This window comes from Mycetomoellerius zeteki, unplaced genomic scaffold (assembly GCF_001594055.1).
Source record: "Mycetomoellerius zeteki isolate Tzet28-1 unplaced genomic scaffold, Tzet1.0 scaffold30, whole genome shotgun sequence".
NCBI classification, from domain to species: Eukaryota; Metazoa; Arthropoda; class Insecta; order Hymenoptera; family Formicidae; genus Mycetomoellerius; species Mycetomoellerius zeteki.
In genome coordinates this window covers 167,821-189,209 of record NW_017257283.1, presented here as the reverse complement: position 1 = coordinate 189,209, position 21,389 = coordinate 167,821, and the positions used below count along the sequence as shown (strand labels likewise).

General features: G+C 35.6%; 1 protein-coding gene across 6 annotated transcripts in view; it reads left to right on the top strand.

Annotated features, from left to right (window-relative positions):
• The window catches only part of scalloped (TEA domain transcription factor 1 homolog scalloped), a 179,855-nt gene that overhangs the window by 78,736 nt on the left and 79,730 nt on the right, over positions 1–21,389 (top strand). For 3 of the 6 annotated variants that reach the window (XM_018450886.1, XM_018450885.1, XM_018450887.1), the window contains exon 2: positions 10,990–11,070. The exons of the other annotated variants lie outside the window; for them this stretch is intronic. In XM_018450886.1, coding sequence (XP_018306388.1) covers positions 11,034–11,070 — 37 coding nt within the window. In that variant the 5' untranslated portion in view covers positions 10,990–11,033. The remainder of the gene's footprint in view (positions 1–10,989; positions 11,071–21,389) is intronic. 6 annotated transcript variants of the gene reach the window in all.

Here is a 21,389-nt window from a genome sequence, read left to right as displayed (position 1 = left end):
CAGCCGCCGTCGCATCGGTTTACAATATCGTAAATCGCTCGCTAACCAGTTGGCCCCGCGGTATGCTAGGAATTCGGCTGGTACTCTGGTTCTCTCTCTCTCTCTCTCCCCCACTCTCCCTCTCTCTCACTCGCTCTTTGGTCCAATGCTATCGCTATCTATCTTGTTCTATCTCTATATATGTCCAAATCGGGAAGATAGAGAAGCAGAGAGACGGCGAGAGGGAGAGAGAGGATAGAGAGAGAAAGAGAAAGAGAGGGAGAGAGAGAGAGAGAGCTAGACAGATGGAGCGGACAGAATACTCTCGACTCGATGCGGCCGAGAACGTTGGCCGTGCATCGTTCACGAGCCGGCAGGATCTCGGATCCTGCGGCCAAATTCACTGGTAGCGGTGCACACTCTGCACTCCATCCCTGTGTATGGCAACCGCGTAAAGCTTCGCGTTCGTCCGTGAACGCTTCCACCACGGCTGGTTCTTCGCGTTTACTGCCTGCCTGTTTTGGCGACCATCGGCGATACCCATAAGCGTCTCGATAGTCGACGTCGCAACGATTCCATGCATACCGCTCGCGATATCACAACAGATTTGTGATTAATTCTTTTGTTATAGAAAACATCTAGAAGATATTAAAGAAGCGTGTGTGTGTGTGTGTGTGTGTGTGTGTGTGTGTGTGTGTGTGTGTGTGTGTGTGTGTGTATATGTATAATTTTTTTATAACATCAAGAGAGCTCGTCAAATCTTAATTCTTTGTATTAAATTATATATAAAATAGTTAATTTTGATGGAGAAGATATAAAAGAGCAACCTGAAATTGAATGTGTTTTCTTATTTTAAGGAAAAATATTGAACGCTTGCAATAACCAGCACCGAAGTCATACGTAACCATCTGACCTGACCGGATTTAACATCCCTAGACGCATTTCAATCGAGGCCGTGCGGCTTTCGCGAATTAGTACGCAGCAAATAGACCATCAACGCAGAGCAACTCATGCGATTACGCGCCACTACCGTCCACCTCCCCCAGATATACACACACGGCTAAATTACGTTATTATCTGCGTCAAGGCTTGCTGTCGAGATGCGAACAAGATGTGTACTTGTGTATTGCAAGCGTTGTATGTATGCATGTATGTATGCCCATTGCGTCATGCGCCAGCGAGCAAAGCGAAAATTTTGCCGCGCTGATCTGCCCGCGGGCATTCCCCCGCCATTCACATACAGCGATCGAGGGTGAGGTTCGTCAAAGCGGCCCACCTCGTATCGCTTCGAGCGTTTTAATGGGACAGCCAACCAGTCATTTGTTCGAAACACCATTTGATCGAATTACTATTTTCTAAAAAATTCTAAACTTGTATTCGATAGAACTACCTCTTAACTTTTCTGCCGTGTTCTAATGCTCAACTGAGCAATTTTGTTCTTTAAATAATGTAAAGTATACATATTAAACAAGAACATCCGAGTTTGCTTTGAATTATTTGCAAGAAATGAAAATATTCCCTCAACGATTCTTTGATAAATTTGAAATGCTGATTTTTATTTTGCAAAAATTTCCTGTTATTCGATAAAATAACGATAAAATAAAATGTTTTGCAAGTTAAACTTTAAGAATTAACAATGCAATATGTTCTGTCTAATTTTCATAGTAATTTCCTCTCAAAAGTTTCACATTTTACAAAGTTTTTACATTTTACATATCAAAAAGTTTAATACTTAAAATTGAGAACTCCCAACAAATGATGATCATCTGCATTTTTACTAAAAACTTTCTAATATATACTTATTTTATATTTCTTATAAGAATGTCTCAAATATATCTTAAATATATGTTCCAAATTTAATAGAAATTCAGTCTTTACAGTCTTATAAATGAAATTTAATTTTGAATATATTATATGAAATTTCACTGTGAAAAAAAATCTGGTTGTGTTAAATAAACATCTAATAGATTCAACCATGTCTGTTCGAAAATGAACGAATCAGAATTCTTGTAGGAATTGCCAGAAATTAATTCTTTTCTGTTAAACATACTAGAATTTCTTGATAATCGATTCTTAATGATCAAAATAATCAATTTAACGATTAGCTAATGTGCATATAATTTTACTGTAGGAGATACAAATTTCACTGTTTGATATTTTACGAGTGCTATTATATTAATATATTTTACACATAACAGGAATTATCAGGTTTCTGACTTAATTTTTGTACAGGATTAGAAACTGTACTGTCCAAATTTACTTTTATTTTCGAACTCAATTTTGGGGACTTACATTAAAGAAACTATTTCATTAGAATAAATATTGATGAAAAATTTAGGACATCTTTTCTATTGATTTTTTCAATATAGCTATATTATGCATTATATAAATAATTATAAATTATGCAAATTTAATTATGATAATAAAATTTTTCTAAAAATAATTTCCATTACACACATTATGCAGTAATAAAGCTTTAGTTTTTCAGTTTTCTCTACTAAAATTAATATCACGCACTTCACAGAGCTACGTAAAAATATAATATTTTCACATTTAATCTTATAATTATCAAAAGAACATATATAGAACTTATTAATTATGTATATATTATAAACATTTTATTTTTTTCATAAAAGAGATATATATTTTAGTTCGTGAAAATTATATTTAATTATTAACTTGATATATTTAATAAAAAAAATCACTTCTAAGTTCCATGATTTTGATAGTTCACATATACCCACTTCCTAATTTCGAATGCATCGCGAGAACTCAAAAGTCTCATATCGCTCATATATGGTACCTCATGTCTTCGGTTGATTCGCTTTCTCTTTTGTTTTCATCCTGTATGGATTCTTGCTTCCACGCACTCTACGGCTATAATATCTGTTATGGAGAGGAAGGGAGGGAATTTTGGCGGAGGGGAGCGCGACCGAGAGTGAGACGGTAACGAGTGCCCCGCCATTTTGAAAGCGCGGGAGCACGGCATAATTACTGCCTTTGTTTCGAACAATTTATATTAAAATGGAAAGCAATCTGCATTTGCAAATTAAATGCGCGCCGCGCGCTTCCCGTCCGCGTTCGCCGAGCTCGAGCCCGGGCTGCGAGGGTGAGGGAAAAAGAGAAAGAGAGAGAGAGAGAGAGAGAGAGAGAGAGAGAGAGAGAGAGGGGTGGATTATCGTGATGAAGAGGAGGTGGACGGGGTGGTTACCGCGGGCGGCTCGTGTAAAATCAAGCGGAGGCTTCTGCTGTGTTAATTGCGCGCTGGTTATCCATTGCTCTCCGCCATTCCACGTTGTTTCGCGATACCTCCGGCCACCTGAAACCTGCCCCGCGAAACCGAGCCGCCGCCGCTGCTTCTGCTGCCGTTACGTCAAACGATTAACGGTTCATTCGGAGAGAACGGAATGGCAATTGATGGTTTTTAGGAGAGACAAGCACAAAAGATTTTCTCATATCGCTAAACGATAATCGTTACATTATCGGATTGAGAATCTTTATCTCTCAAAAAAATCTAATGTGTCATTGTTTTTTTTTTTTTAAACAAAACTAGCTGTTATAAATTTGATATAGAGTAAAATAATTTACAATTTGGAATTAAATATGTTTTACTGTAATATATACAAGAGCATAAAAAGTTTAAAATTAACAGTATTAGGATTATTTATATGCATTTTATGCTCAAAAATTTGGAGCAACAGTCGTCCATACAAAATGAGATAGAACAATTTTCAGACTTTTTTCTCTCTTTTAAATATTCTTTTTTTCCACATTGAATCGGAAACAATTTAATTCGTTATGTATAGTAAATTCACTGATTCCTTCACAAGTTTCATCTCATCCGTCTCACTTCTCAACGCTTTGTCATGATACGCGGATCTACATGCTGAAATTTTAATATTTGCAAAGAATATCGGAGGCTAAAGAGACATGTGGAGAGAGGAAGCGCGAATGCGCGGAGGCTGCAACTCACTTGCCGATGCCAACTAATTAGCGGTCTGATCGAGAAAGGCTAATGGAGGTCGTGTTCAAGTCACGGAACGTTTCTTGACTCCTACCTCGGTAGTTCACGTAAAGGTATACCTAAGATAGTGAGTGTAGTGTGTAATGAATACCTGCATCGCGATCCGTTATACAAGTCGAATACAAGTGTGTAAACGTGTAGTTCGCTAATGGCGAACGCGAAATCTCTGCCGCTGGTGGTTGTTCACTCTCTGCAATTTCAGTTTAAATCGACGCGCAAACTTAATAACAAGCAATAATATTTGCTATATATAAATAATTAAAAATCGTGAAAAACGCCAAGCTTTTATAGGTTTTTCATCTTGTTTATCAGCTTGTTTTCTCTACGTTTATTTTTTATAATATATGTATTATGAACGTATTATCCATTGATAAAATATTCATGTCCTTAAAACATATCAGAATGCCAATTTGGATGACCTACGACATTTTGAAATTATGCATTAGATATCTATTTTGGCAAACAAAGTCGATGAGTTTAATATTAAGCGATTCTTCGCGTTTGACATATCCACGTCATATCGGAATTTTTAAGTAGTTCATTTTATACATCAACTTCCGCCAGTACTAAAAGTTACATCTAGTTGAGATACGATACAGGAAACCAAAAAAGACCATTATAGAGTAAAGCGAGCGCGAACGAAATATCATCGTTTGGATATCTTCGATGTTTAAGGCCGAAAAGTCAACGTGAGACTCACGATATTATGACGTAATATCTCATTAACCTTATTGGCCTCTTTCACTCAGTTCTATGGATAATAAGCACTCGTAACAAACACCGTAAACAGCTCCAAAACGTTTCACGCGATAGTTTACACGAGCACTCGATCTCTCCCTGCAGCTCTTTGTTGACCCAATACATTCCCGGGATTATACGGTTTGAGGAACCTTGCGTGCATGCGTGCACGTATGCACGAATATGCAGGTGCACTTAGCTTCTCGTCGTGCCCGATGTCGGATGATGCCTCGGGCGCGCTTCACCCTCGAGATTCCTTTCCGCATAGAGAGGAGGAGCGTTCCTTGGGACCTCGCATTCTTTCGCGAGGATCCGGCTTTATGCGCGGAGAACTCGTCTCGTTGTGTAGATTTTTCAGCAGTAGTTTAAAAAAATATGTATATAAACGGGATGCGGCGCATGCCATAAAATGCTCCACTTGTGGAGCAAGAACGGATTAAAAAGGAAGAATTATGTTTCGCCGGCTACAATCTCATACTATTAAAAAGAAATAGATGTATAGAAACACGGAAATCGGGGAATCTTATGCGAAATATTTCACCTTTGTCACATTTTGTTTTTCCCTTGATGAATTCAAATTAGACTCGCTATTGGAATTCTCGTGATGTCAATAATCCTCGAGTTACGAGACATTGCAAATGAATGATGTAATGAGTAAAAATTGTGACATTATGAAGCAAATTGAGTCCAAGCGTAGATTTTAAATAACAATTTATGCGAGAATTAACGAGCTTTTTCGGAATGTACAAAGTCAATTACTGATTTATTCTGATTGAGCCTTTTTGATAAGTTAATCAATTAATAGTATTCCAAATAATCGATCGCTGTTGTCGAATTATCGTCAAATCAGCGCCGTTTCCTTTATGGAAATATTCGCGTATAATCTCGCTGACAGCGAGATTTAGAACGGTGCAGAAAGGATGTAAAAAAGAAATTCGAGTTACACCGTAGATAGGCACGAAACAAATAAACTTTTCGGCGCTCTTGCGGTGAGGCCCGTTACTTTTTTCTTTCTCTCTCTCTCTCTCTCTCTCACATATTTCTACCCGTTTCGGCCAGTTTTCGCCATTGTTGGTTCTTCCGCATGCAGTAGCTTTCCCGTTACAAATAAACTACTTTGACGTCGTTGCGGTGAGCCGTGTCCAGAGAGATATACGTTAACAATGAATTCACGTTAGTGTGTCTGGGAAACGTTCGCGACCATTCAACGCGTTTTCCGTTAGTTTACCGTCATAATTGCTAAGTTGCGTAGAATCAAGAATTAATACTCGGTAATGATTATGTGAAACAATTTCTCTGTTAATAATTGGCAAACTTACTTCCATATAACGCATTCATTTCTTTATGCAATTTATTGCTAAATGATTGTATTGTCTGTATGGATTGACTGTATGGATTCACGCCGATATTCTAGACATCTGTAAACAGAGAAAAGCTAGAAATGCGTCGAAATAAACGAGAATTGACACATCCATGGAATGCCTCTGATTTAAAGGAATATTTCCGATACCATGTACACACAGAGATGTGTGTTTTAGAAAAAATCAACTATTCGTTATGCCGTTCAAATGGGCGGAATTGAAATTGCAACAATTTCACGTGTTCGTGTACTATTTCTATGCTGAATATTTTTCGAAAAATTCGTCAAAGCGATGAATTATTCCGCATCGTTTGTTTTTTGAACTGCTGCGAAAAGAAAAATAGGAAACTGCAAAGTCCAATGGAGCGTAAATTTGAGTTATTTCGAGTTGAAAGATAAAATGTGATTTGTTAAAAAGAAGTTTGCGATATTTTGGTAGTATTGAGATTTTATATATATTTTTCGGTATATTAATACTCAATGATATATACAGTGGTACACTTTTTTATTATTTTTTGTACATTAATTTTCATACAGTAAATTCCATAGTACCTAATTTATTAGATATTATATTATATGAATTTATTTTACGTTGTTTACTACATCAATATGAACAAAAAATGTGTGATATAGATACTCATTTATAAATTTTAATTATTTATTAGATATTGATTGACTTTTATTTCTCTATGTACCTTGATCAAAAAGTTCCCGGAATTACCACCAGGTGATGCTCTGAGCCAGCTGATTTGAGTTCTGTTTTTTGGTTAGGTTGCCACATCTATCATTGACATTTCCACCAAATTTTATCGCCATAGCTTGACATTTGTAAAAGTTACGCCGTCTTGAGTACATCTACCTCTGCACGTGTTTTCGATTTTTTACAGTTTTAAAAATGGAGTTGAATTTGCAACAACGAGTTTGTATTAAATTTTTTGACCAAGAACGAAACGAATACCATCCAACAGCCATCGAATTCACCCGATATGGCTCCCTGCGATTTTTTTCTGTTCGATCGAGTAAAAAAATCGCTACTAAGAGGTAATGGAAAAATCGAAGACGGCTCTGATGGCTATACCGACAATAGAGTTCCAGAAATGTTTCGAGAGCTGGATCAAGCGCTGGCATAAGTGCGTTGCAGTCGATGGGGAGTACTTTGAAGGGGACAATATCACTTTTGATGAATAAACTTGTATTTTGAATTTTCTGAATGAATTCCGGGAACTTTTTGATCAAGGTAGTAGGTCTTTATTATTATATACGTTAATAAATGTAGTAGCAAAAATTTAGAAGACCTTTTAATTTATTTTTGATAGAGATTTAGAAGAACTTAAATATCCTCTTCTGTGCCAGTCTAATTTATAGGACTGGATTTATTCTATTTTAACTATTTCTACACAACTTCCTGATATTCGAGCTTTATATCATTGCTATATAAGCTGCATTGAAGAGTCTTAGAGACATTATTCAATTTTTATAAACTCTTAAAATTTTCTGGTCTTTTTTGGCCTGACACATATTTATTCTAAATTTACAAGTTAAATTAGACCGTTATGTAAATAACACAAATAAGTGAAGAAACGCTAGATATAGTTGAGACTGGATCTTGGTATCTAATAATATTTCTATTTAAATTTTAAATAGATCTTCTAGTTATATAATTTCTCTGTGCGTCGATTACTGTTAGATTTGAAATGCAATCATAAACTGAAGCTGAAATAATATTACAAATTAAATTGACCGTCAATTGCGTTTCAAGTACGACAGTAATTACCGCGCAATTTAATTGGAAGAGGTATTTGAAATTTACATAAAGTATTATTAGACATCATCCAGCGTTGACTATATTTGGCGTTTTTTTATTTATTTGAATTAATTTTAAATTTTATAAATTTTATAAATTTATTCGCATATATTGCTACAGTAATAATATACTGGATTTGCGATCACTTTTATTCATCATTCTTTTCATCATTAAGTTAAATTCAATATTTATTAAATTAAAACAATGGTTTTGTATTATCATTTATCTATGTTCGATTCGTCTTCTTCCATATATATGTATATGGAACATGCATACATATACATATGTAAAAAATACATATACATATTTTTTTTAAATAAAACAATTTTCGAGGCATTATTTCCTGCAACGTACAATAAAATCTCATTTTAACGTGTATGTGTGTCATAAATGAACGGTCGATTTTATTAATTAAACGAAATTAAACGAAATTACGTTCATCGCCCTGCGTGTCGTTTCGGGGTAATTCGAGGGGATGTGTGTTTACACACATTTGTGGTAATGTGTGCATACGTGCAGAGGCAGACCTGTCTCATTGCTCTCCACGCTTTCCGAAGACGCTAGTAAGCGTAACCGCGAACGGTGAGTAGCGACTGTTGCTCACCTCGTAACTTATAACGCGCCGATTTCACCACAGAAACGTTGCACGTGTGAAAGTTAGGACGTCCGGTCTTTTCGAAAGAACTCACACGCGGATATAATTATTGCGCTTTGCTTCGGCGGATTTTCGATCGTTAATCATATCTATTCGGCGAACAAAAGAGAACTTTTGACTTCTTTCTGTTGAATATTTTTTTTCATTTAACAATTTCATTAAGCAATAGTAAGTTAAACTAGATCGCTAATATAAATAACACAAATAAATAAAGGCAAACGAAATACGGTCGAAGTTGAATTTTGATGCCAATAATATTTCTGTATAAATTATTAAATACATTTTCTAGTTTTTCAAACTGCGCACCGAACACAGTCGGTTTTAAATTAAAGCTGGAATAATATTGTCAAATTAAATTGATCAATTTAAAAATAACAATGCTAATACATAAGCATTTTAAAATACTGCAAAAAATATCAGAAATTTGAATCAAACTAAAATTTGAATCTGGATCTCCCGATTATTCGGAGCGTGCACTTTTCCAGTTAGAGGCATGTAATAATAAATATAATTGTTTTATTACTAACAAGGGAACCGCTCGAGGTGTCAAATTCTGATTTTAATGAAACTTTGTGAACTTGTAGCTTACATAAAGAGATGAATTTAGAAAATATCAGTTGCGGCTAAAAAACGGTTTGAAGGGGTGAAATCACCCCTTACGTGCACAGCGGTTTTCAGCTTTTTCCGTTGTATCTCGAAAACTATTTGAGATATAAAAAAATGTTTTATACAAAAGTTTTACAACAAAATTAGCTATATTCAATCGCGTTTTTAAAATAATTATTTAACAATTTTTTTTCAAAATTTTCAAAAAAAATTGATATAATGGAAAAAGCTGAAAACCGCTGAGAGGAATCTCGAAAGGTGGTTCCCTTGTAAGGCTGCGTTTCGGAAACGTTACCCTGAGGGCGGCTGAGGGTAGTACCGGGTAAATGGTGGTGGAGGCAAGGTGCACCTCGAGTGCGAATAGTTTCCGAACGGCAAATCGGTCAAATAAATAAAAAATGGCAGACCAGAGACAATCTCGCGCAAATATTATTATAGCTTGTGCTGTAACTACTGGACAATTATTAATACAGAGTACTTTAAATAACTTATATCCAGAAAGTAATGATGATGATTTTGATGTAATCTTTAGTTTCATTCTCAGTTATATATCCATTGTTGATGTAATTTTATTGAAATTTTCCTTCATATTATTGTTTTGCAAAAACAAGTTTGATTTTAAATATTCTATAATTGTAACGTTGTCAAAAGTACATTATCAAAGAAACATAATGTCATAAGAATTTGTATTTTGCTGTGTTGATGACTGTGTACTCATTAACGTATTACTACCGGATTCAGTAACAAGACTTTTGGGCTCATTATAGCCTACAATAATTTCTTGTAGCCCAAAAAATGCCACAGATTCTTCAGAAATAGGTACTTATATTAAAGTTTTATCTAGAAAAAAGTTACATACTTCTTACAAATATTTCTAACCACAAATGTGTTTAGGTTAAAAGATATAAGTAAACTATAAATTTATTGCTTACCGATCATATCATAAACTAGAAGATTTCCTCGGGAATCATACATTCCCTTGTTATTATTATTAGTGCATAACATGTGTCTTTCTTTTAATAAATGTACGCGCTCCATTGCACGCCCGAGGTGTTTTTCTGTCAAAGTATTTTATTCCTACACTATACTGCACTAGAACTCTCTTTTTCGCTTTCGCCAAATATTAAAATGCTCTTGGCTTAGCGCTGAGACACTACCGTATCTCCTGCTATAACTATCTCACTTTAAGTTTCAAAAGTATATATTAGTTTAGTCATAAATAACGTCCTCACAATTTAAAACATCCCGCCATATACAAAATTACTCGGATCCATCTTGAAATTTCAAGGTGGAAAATTTTCCCCCTGAGGTGCTCAGTAGAGTTTCCGAACGGTTTCACCTCTGTCACCTCGGTACAACCCGAATGTTTCCGAACGGCGTGAGTTCACCCGAGTGCACCTGGGTGAAGTTTCCGAACGCAGCCTAAGCTACATAATAAAAGTTTTTCAGTGAAAAAATAATTATTTACTCAAATTAAATCAATCGCAGTTATACGTCTACAAGATTGTACAGAAGTTTAGGGGTTAACAATAAAAGAAGCTTTTACTTTGTTTATTTATAATAATAATATTAATAGCTAGCTTAAATCTATTATCTCTATTTAAAAATTAAACTAGAAGTTGCAAAATGCAAAAGGTGTTATTTTTAAGAAAAATTTTACAAATGTATAGTTCATAGATCACTTATTCAAAATACGCACTAAATACTTTCTCTCTCTTTTTCTGCTTTAGATAGATATAATACTGTATATTATCGACTTTCGACAATCGTCTAACACGATATTTACGCCAGTCTATATGTGACGATCACTGTCTGCATTATAGGTGTACCCACGTCGCCGTCATCCTGACCTGCCCGAGAAATCCTCATGAAAGACTGGGAACTCAGTACTCAGAATAGCATCGGTATCGTAGACATTTCTTTTTTTATTTTTTCTCTTTAGACGGCCCACTTTACATGGGCTATCTTTTTTTTTTTGGAAATAATTTATTATCTTTCTTCTTTCTTTCTTGTCTTTTACATCTGATTTCTTACTTCGATATAAAATATGGGCAAAATGTGGTGGTGGCGATAGTATAACGAACACAATTGGAACTATCTGGGTAGTGGTAATGTAATTATAACGGTGAAGGGTGGAACAAATCGCTACGGCAACGGTAGGCAATAACAATCCGGAATTACTGTCGTCAAGTTTCGCAAACAAAAAATCTGCCTCACATTAATATTGCGTAGCTACATCTTACAATAATGGTTGTTTCTTTTTCTTTCAAAATTTTTGCTGAACTCGAAATTAGTTGAACTAGTATGTGAACGATTCATTATATTGTGTAATATGATGAACTTTATTCTTAATTCTGCTTTTACAAAAGAATGAAGCATATTTATTTACAAAAATTTAGAAAAAAAATAGACATTCGAAATTTTTCTTTAGAAAAATCCTTTCTAAAGAATATAAGTTATAGATATCAAATATTAAAAAGGAAAATTGCAAATAGTGCGATGATTGAATAAAATACTACACAATTAGTTAATTAGAAATAAAAATATGAATATAATTTATTTAATAATAGTACGTTTCAGAGGATGACTCCAAGAAGAATTGAAACTATTATTAAGTGATTTTATTAATGCATTTTATTCGCGTACCAATTATCTCGCTGTATTCGTATTTACCGTTTTTCTTTCTCTTAATGTTCTTTAAAAAAGCTGGAATTACGGTTGAATATAATTATTTCCCTTACGTTTCTATAAATTATGATACCGGAAAATAGACAACAGCTCTTGTTACATCATAATTCGTAAGACATATAAGAATTCTTAAAATGTCGTCAAGCCAAACTAAACCGGTATTCAGTTTCTGTTACGTAAAATTCACCCAAATTGACACGTATAATTCGCAGAATTCGCCGGTCGCTTTAACCGCGCGCGATTCTTCCAATATAATCGTTCCCTATATGCCCCTCTTCTTTTTTTGCTTCTTCGTCGAATTGATTTGCGACGGACCAACATTGTCATCGCAAGCTAGCAACGACCGTCCTTTCGTAGAATCCACTAGTTCTTTTCTATGTCGCTGGTTAACCAGTCGCGTCGCCTCACCAGCGCGTCGTCGCCGTCTCTGCGTTGAGAGTGGCCGCAACCACGAATTACTTCGCAATTTCCCGAAATTGCGCAATCCATGCGGGCTAATGGCCGCCGGGCCGCCACTGCCGCTGGTAGCAGCGAGTGGCCGGGAACAGGGTAGGAGGGCACGGGGGGAACAGAGAGCGGAGGGTGGTAACCGACGAGGAGACCATTAATTAAGCAAAATCATAAACTCGGCTCGAGCGTGTGCGCACTTGCAAGTGCAGTTGCATTGAAAAATATAAACGCGTGGCCCGTTACTTTCACGAACCGGGGTACCTTACGGCGTAACACTACCGCCGTCGCCGTTCTTTGCTAATCGTTCGGGCTCTCCGTTGCGGTTTATACGTCACAGAGAGGACCGACCGACCTGATATTATCGGCCACGACACGCTCCAGAAGGCAATTGGGGGTTGAATCATTTGGCTAAATCGTTGAGCGTACCGGTTGGTGTTCATTTCCCCGCTGCGATTATTATGGAACTGTGCTCGAGTTAAATCCGGCGAGCGACCGCAATCGCGAAAAATCGCACGTTACGCATGCCGCGTTTGATTCTCGTACAGCAGGTTGTGTTAAATTAAAATTGTAGATTTATTTGATACAGAGTGTAAGAGATTTCCTCATATTTCCTTTCATATATATATATATAATTTTATTAAGGAAACGCGACCATGTGATTGGTTGATTTCCTCATATTTCCTTTCATATATATATATATAATTTTATTAAGGAAACGCGACCATCAGATTGGTTGTGTGTGTGTGTATGTATATATATATATATATATATATACACACAACCAATCTGATGGTCGCGTTTCTTTAATAAAAATTCAATTGCATGTTTCTTGATATTTTTCTCGAGATTAGCTTCACGTACACAAAAATTCTGCTTCTGTAAATTTGTACTTTTAACTAGAATATCATTAATAATCTGGTATTTTATTTATTTAGAGAGAAATTAGCTAAAGAAACCGTGAGGAGTTTTTGTACATTATTTACATATCTGATTATTTATATATTCTATTCTAAAAAGTTAAAAAAGAGGATATGAAGTTATTAAATATAATTTGAATTTCATTTACAAAGTAGACTCGCGCGTAACCTGTTTGTATTTTTATTGTGTTTTGAATATTATTATGCAAGCAGCACTAAACCGTGTGTCTGATTCTATCGCAATATAATAACAAAACAAACAGTTTATTACGAGTTTCGTAGAAATTACGAAATATTACTCTTAAACGGTAAAGAAACTAATTACTCAGAGCGATTCTCCGAAGCTACGTGTGAAATCTGGGGAAGAGGAGGAAGAGAGAGAAAGAAAAACGCGTATCAGATAATTAGAAGTGGCGGGCAAATGTCACCGTGCAATCGCGCGATAAATCTGCTCGAACTCTGACGCAACTAAACAAGATTTTAATGGTGCTAATGGCCATCGGATTTGTCAGTAGTACTCACACGCGCTCGTTCGCTTTGGCAACGACATGATAAGCCTTGTTGTGAAACTCTGGGAACAGGTAAATTGATCCGTCGAACGTGTATCGACGTATGCTATTATGTCGCCGTGTGCATTTATAATGTGTGTTACAATGCGAATGCGTATTGAAGCGTAAGAATATGATTTAATGAAGAAGAGTAACTTAAGAGAAATGTTCATTTTCTAAATTAAAAAATCTCCTAATAAGTCCATTGTCTGGAAAAAATATTATTAATCTAACGTTTGGTAAATTTAGTGCGATCAGTCTTTTTCTAGTTGGTGAACCCTGAATTATAGACTCTTAATTTGCAGATTGTATGAAACATTTATTTTTAATAATTTTATGTCTAGAGAAAATATTAAAATTTAATGTTTGATGACTGAGAGAATGTAATGTCATTAGCCAACTATACCGGTCAAAAATGTGTTATTTTTAGGTTTTCTGAGCATAATTCATCAAAGCGAATCTCAAATATGCTTAAAATTTTGTAGTAGACACGTGGTGAAGTTTGACAGAATACCATGATTTTCAAAACCTCTATCGATTTTCACAAAATCGCGTTTTTGTTTTTCCTTTGTTTTTCGTGTATTCTGTTGTTTTCAGTTATAAACTGGTTTTGGTGATTAGTTTAGCGTTTTACAATATTGCTAGCAATTAAACTTGTTATGGCAATTCAAAGTTTATTATTCAATTTAATTTATTTTTGAAATTTCAAATAACATTCATTTTTTATAAGTTGTTTTCGTTATTTGATGAAATGTTATTTTATTCAGTAAGAATTTTAGTGTAAGATCCGCATAAAACAGATTATGGTAAAGCGTTTGATAATAGAAGCGTAAATATCGAAGATATATTGCGGTCAAGTTATGAACTCCGAATGTGTAGATATATCAGCTGGAACGACAGTTAGAAACACGTCTCTCGGAGCAATAAATAGAAAAGACTCGCTGGGTGAAGTTAAGAAATACTAAATAAATTGTGATTTATATATTTCGAATATAGATAAAATATTTATTTGTTGCAAATAAAATATAGATTATTTCAATAACTTACAACTATCATCAAAATATTTAATTTAATATAAAGAGTCATGCACTTTAAACCAAGTTATTCTCAAACATTCATTGAAATGGTTTCGTTAAGTAGTAGATATGGAAATTTCATTAATCCATTCATGTACGAAATTTTTAATTTCATAAAAATTTTTTCGGAATTTAAAATTCTTACGGTTGCATTATAATTTATATTTTAAAAAATTACATGTTTTTTTAACGAATTGATCTACGCGAAAGCTCGTATATTCGAGATGTGGGAAAAAGATGGGCAAGTCCAAACATTTTCTTATGCGACCTTCCGAGTTTGTTTTGTACGAGTTAAATACACCCATGGATGCACCATGTGGAATAGAATGGAATAGAGCGCGACGTTACAATAGCGTGGCATTGCGGAAAGGTTTGTGTCGGGCAAAAACGTGGGATCCGTTATTTAAACGAGGCACGGTAAAACCGATTTTCCACGGTATAGTTTTAACTTCGTGAGCGACGGCGGCAGCGACGACGGCATCGGCGATTGTGCAAAATCCCAACTCGCACGCGATGTATGTGTATCGGGAATACGTATATTACTCAGAGTGTAATATGTACAGGAGAACCGGGCCTCGAGGTGTATCGAGGTCGTTTTTCTGCTGCCATCGAGAAAACAAGAACTTTAGGTTTTAGTTGCAAATAAATCGTTATTTAACCACGTTGCGCCAGACGACCGTCCCTTTTTATCTCAATGTATTCTTCATTATTTCAACGTTTTAAACATAATAGTCATTTTTTTATAGTTTCAATATTCAGATTTAAAAAATCTAATAATTCCATGTTTGAGAAAAATATTATTAACTTTTGACGAACTTGATACAACTATAAATTTGATACATTACGTCACTTGCTTGAATTTATTTCTAATCCTTAAGAGACAAGGAAGATCTTTCCACACAGTCTGATGCATTATTTACGGAATGACTCTTCACGGCACATTAATGATCTGTTACTTCACATAATTCAATATTAGGGGTGTATGATGGCTGTATTAAAGATTGCTCAAAAGCTGAAGCATGTAACAACATGCTCTTCGCGCGCGTTTAAATAAATGTATTTTACTATTTTACTTAATTTTTGTGCGCGCTGTCCTCCTTATTTAATTCTTATGCCTCTTTTTATTATGTAAACTCGATACCACTTTAACAACATCAATAAACTCGAATCCTTGGTATGCCGATACCGCGGTTGACGTCACTGTTTGAAATTTTTCTTCTCTCTAAATCGCATGAGACTCCGATGCCACAGTTTATTTCACGTCAATAACGCGCGCGCGCGCGCGCGCAATGTCAGTATTATTTTTAAATTCCTGGAATATTGGATCTTTGTTTCGTAGAAAATGGTGCGGTGGACGACTGATGCTGTAGTTTATTGCGCATTGCCACGTGGCGAAACGTCTTCGTCGTAGATCTTTCAGCGGTGCACGAATGAAGATGGAACCGGAGTAAATGAGCGCGGGTGGATATTTTTCTTGGCGGCGGTTTCCAATTTTACGTCCAGCCTGACGACGCCTCTGAAACCTTTACTTCTCTTCCGTCTGCTCGAAAACGAGCTCCGAGATCAGCAGCGTTATTTGTATGGCGTTAAACCGTATTTACCTCCGGTACTTTTCGTCGTAAAATCTAAAAGCCTACCTATTTGCGTAAAGTCGTTTTAGATTTACGGATGAGAGAGACAAAAAAGCGAAGGAACGCAATCCCGAGTTGGTGACTCGATACTTTTCTTGGCGCATTTACGATCATGATTCTGATCGTAAAACTCGGAAAACTACTCGCAGTAATCGGTCGATACATTGCGTGGCGATGTAATAAATTATCGGCTATACGAAAAATATGGAGAACCGGCGTGAAGGCGTAGCTGGGATATAATAAATTACTGTATATATAAGAGCTATATTACGATAATGATCTACGTCTTTGTAGCGATTAAGCGAGACAATTAAGCGTCTTCCATTAGAAGCTAAAAGAGCGTTACTGATTCCAAGAGAAAATGAAAATTTAATTGAAAAGCTCTGAGCGTGCGCGACTAGAAAAATTGGGATAAATAACGTGGGAATTATCTCTCTCCTTCATTGGATCATTCTTATGAATTCGTAAATACATATGATTATAAGAGCGATCCTCTTCGTTCGAAATTTAAATTCGTTTACAATATATTGAATTAACGTAGAGTAAGGTAGAGTCTTTTCGTCCATGGAACTATTTCAGCCAGCGATAACGTTTATCATGTTTCTAAAGCATATTTATCATTTAAAGATTGTATTTATGCTTTTAAGAAGCAGTCCTGTTTGAGTATCACACACACATAGTCGTAAATACGTCACCAAAGGGAAATTGTTTTCTGTCGTGGTCGAAACTTTTGTAATTATGAAGAAAAATACATCATTATTTCCATGGTCATTTTAATAGGGTAACCTTATATTATTTGAGCCATAACTTTTGTATATGAGTGAATTTCACAATAAAATTATATTAAGTATTTATTAGAATTTTAGGATGATAATGCAGAAATTCTCTGATTATTGTCAATTATTTTCTTGTACTACTCTTTCTTTTTTGAGTATGGATTCAATGGACGGAATAACCTCACTGATTTTGATGCATGTACATTTTGCAGTTTAGATATTTAAAAATTGAGAGTATTTAAGATATAAAAAATTAATTTAGTATTTTCGAACTTATTTCAATAGAATTTTTATTCGAATTAATTAAAAAAGTATATAAAAACTTAAACACGGAGAGAAATCATAAGGGATTCATAAACATACGAATATAGTTAAAGGTTAATTCATAATACAACTATATTTTTTGCATATAACAGCGATCTCAATAAATACATTAATCAGTCGATATGTGAAATGCAACTATACGATTATTTCTAAGTAGATATGATCAGATGAAGCACATTATAAATTGCACGAGTATGATGATATAGCTATATTAAGTCCTCAAAATAATTACTGATTTTATAAATTAAAATACGTTCATGCCAGCTAAAATATCTTTTTAAGGCATAAATAAAATATTATCTATGTAGACATATATACCACCTTGATCAAAAAGTTCCCGGAATTACTACTGGATGATGCTCTGAGTCAGCTGATTTGAGTTCTGTTTTTTTGGTTAGGTTGCCACATCTATCATTGACATTTCCACCAAATTTTATCGCCATAGCTTGACATTTGTAAAAGTAACGCCGTCTTGAGTACATCTACCTCTGCACGTGTTTTCGATTTTTTACAGTTTTAAAAATAGAGTTGAATTTGCAACATCCGTGAATTTTTGACCAAGAACGAAACGAATACCATCCAACAGCCATCGAATTCATCCGATATGGCTCCCTGCGATTTTTTTCTGTTCGATCGAGTCAAAAAACCACTACGGGGAACGCGTTTTAAGCCGAAAGGAGGTAATGGAAAAATCGAAAACCGTGCAGAGGTAGATGTACTCAAGACGGCGTAACTTTTACAAATGTCAAGCTATGGCGATAAAATTTGGTGGAAATGTCAATGATAGATGTGGCAACCTAACCAAAAAAACAAAACTCAAATCAGCTGACTCAGAGCATCACCTGGTGGTATTTCCGGGAACTTTTTGATCAAGGTGGTATGCCTACTACAGCTTTACGTGTTTCGAGTATACAAGTATGGTCAGTTTAGCCATACATATACTTCGAATAGAACGCGCCCAACCTGATTTAAACAAATGACTCATACCTGTGATCATGTTTTTGTCAATACATTATGCACAAGTTGCGGCGTTATTTTGTGGGACATTTTCTGCATAATGTAAATATATTTTACATTTACATTGTATTTTTCGTATTGTTTAAGGATTATACTATTCATACTCTTTAAATTTGAATCAGTGGATAATCACTGATATCAGTGCCAAGATATGTCGATAATCAGTGAATGAAATGTGAGATCCTTAATCTAGCTAATTTTTATTATGTGATCTACCTTGTTTTAGTGCATAAATTTAATGAATATGGTATTGGAATATTTATTGAATTTATGTACTAAAACAAAGTTAATTAGATCACATAATAAAGATTATATGGTATAATAAAGATTATATAGTAATATCACATAATAAAGATTATATGGGGGGTATGATTATTCTAACCATATTCTCTTCTAGGTATTGGTTATATAGTATGGTTATTCCAATCATACTTTCTGAGGGATTGTACTATATAGTATATATAGTAGGATTATACTGTACATGTCCAACTAATAATACGGTACAATTACGCTATTGTGACAATTTATATAAATTAGAAAAATTTGAGAATCTCAATCCAAACTGATGAATATGCTATCATTAAGAAAGTTAGGTTATCCATAATTGTATAATTGCAATATTAATACGGTATGATAGTGGCTATATTAAGCATAATATGACTGAATTAAAATACATATTTATGGCTAATACTTCTAATCTTTTCTTTTTATAAAGAAATGTGTTATATATATATATATATTTTGTTTAGAAAAACTAGCTGCATATTTTATATTGAAATTTGAATTGAAAGAAACAGTTATAAATATAAATTTATTATAAATATTATTGACTTTTTGTCTTGATTCAAATTCGATTCTCTCAGTCCTGCTTCTTTATACATATAGATATTACAACAAATTTTGATATATTCTATTACGAAACAAGTTTAAACAACAAAATCTAGAAAATAAAAAAATTGAAAATTACGATAATGTATTGTAATGCATTGGTATTTGTGTGTGAAAAACGGAGATACAAATAACAGATAAAGAGATAAATCGTAATATTTCTCTCACCAATTAGCAAGAAATGTTTCAGTGTGTAATACGTCCCTTTTTTATCTCTATTACTAGGACAAAGCATTTGTAGATAACAAAAAGATATTTTTTTCTTAAAAATCCAAGACATTCTACAGATAGTTTCAGGTAAGCTGCTGCATACTGTAATTACGGCCGACGGGCGTTCCGATACAACAGATACGCAGATTGGAAATGCATATGACTATTTAACGGTTTCCCCAGCACAAACTAGGTACATTGATATCACAGTCGGTTGAACGTTGTGAGGTAATTAACCCCGGAGTGCCCCCGGGGATACCGCGGAGCCACTCACGTCGTTAACAGCCGCAAATAATTAATTGTTAATTAAATAATTATCAGTTACCGGTGAATCGATTATTAACAATCGACGAACCATACATGTAGCGATGTTCCGGGCAGATGCTTAGAAAACATGTAAATCGATCAACGATAATATACACTGTCGACCGAGGGCTCGTCGCTCTGTAAGCGCATTACCGTTGCTGGCATAATACATGCACGTTGCAATACTTAATATTGGAAACATCGAAAATGATATATGTTGACCTTAATAACAAATAATTAATTTTAGATAAAAATATTCACGAATTCAGAACGTTCACGATTGAATAATTCATATTTATTAATTTGTAACTTTTCAAATTACCATTATAGGGCATTTTTTTTAATTGCTGATTAGGAATCTAATTTTTTTTTATTGCTGATTAGGAATCTAACAGTCTATGGATTATAATTTTTCCTCAATCTTTTACAATAAAAAAGGTAATATTAATTTTATCTGAATGTGTGCTAAATTAACTACAGATAAAATGGCAAACCGGTCCAGACTACTCTGGTTATCAGTGATTTACCGCGACGTGGCAAAAAGTGGCGCGACCGATTGTTGGCGGCAACATTGTGACGGGGTACAGGGATGCGGGGCGCGATGAAAGCTGCTTAAGATCCCGGTACGATTGGCATGTGATCCGCGCGCGCGGCGCGCGCACGCGGGCTCCTTTGGAAAATCCGGTTGAACCGGACGACTCGGCAGCTCGGCGGGACCATACGGGAACGACCATGTCGGTGCGACGTTCTCTCCCGCCGAGATCAAAGGCAAGGCGAATCTCGACAAAGAAACCACTCGCGAACCCGGAGAGAGTCGGTTGAGACAACGCGCGGGGTAAAGAAGGGCAACGGCAGCGATGGTGGTAGTGGCGGCGGAGGAAGAGGGATGACGATCCTTCGTCCGCTGTGCCGGCTGAGAAATCACGCGAAGGTGTACCGACGATCGTTAGGACGATCGTCGCGGGGCCTCGGGAAGGACGACAAAAAGGGTTGGTCGTTTGTTTGTCGCGACTCTTAATGGCCGTCTTCGGACGAGTTCGTAATTGGCGCGTTTGCACGCGCTCTTTGTACACCGTCGCCCCTCTTTCTCCTTTTCTTTACCTTTTCGTCTCTCTTTCTCCCCTCCCTTCCTCCTCTCCTCGTTCTTTTTCTCCCTATCGTCCTTTTGCAGCCCGTCGTTTTCCGCCTTCGTTCGCCGTCGCACTTGTCGCCCTTCCCTTTCCACGGAACGTTGACGTCTCGTTCCTTTTTCCATCGTCGCGATTCTTGTGCCACCCGCTTCGTATGTTTCCTCGAGCGTCGCGTCGCGTCGTGTTGTATCGCGTCGCCTTCTCTTACTGTCGTTGCCCTCCGTTTACTCAGCCGTTTATTCTTCGCGAGTACTCGTCCGCG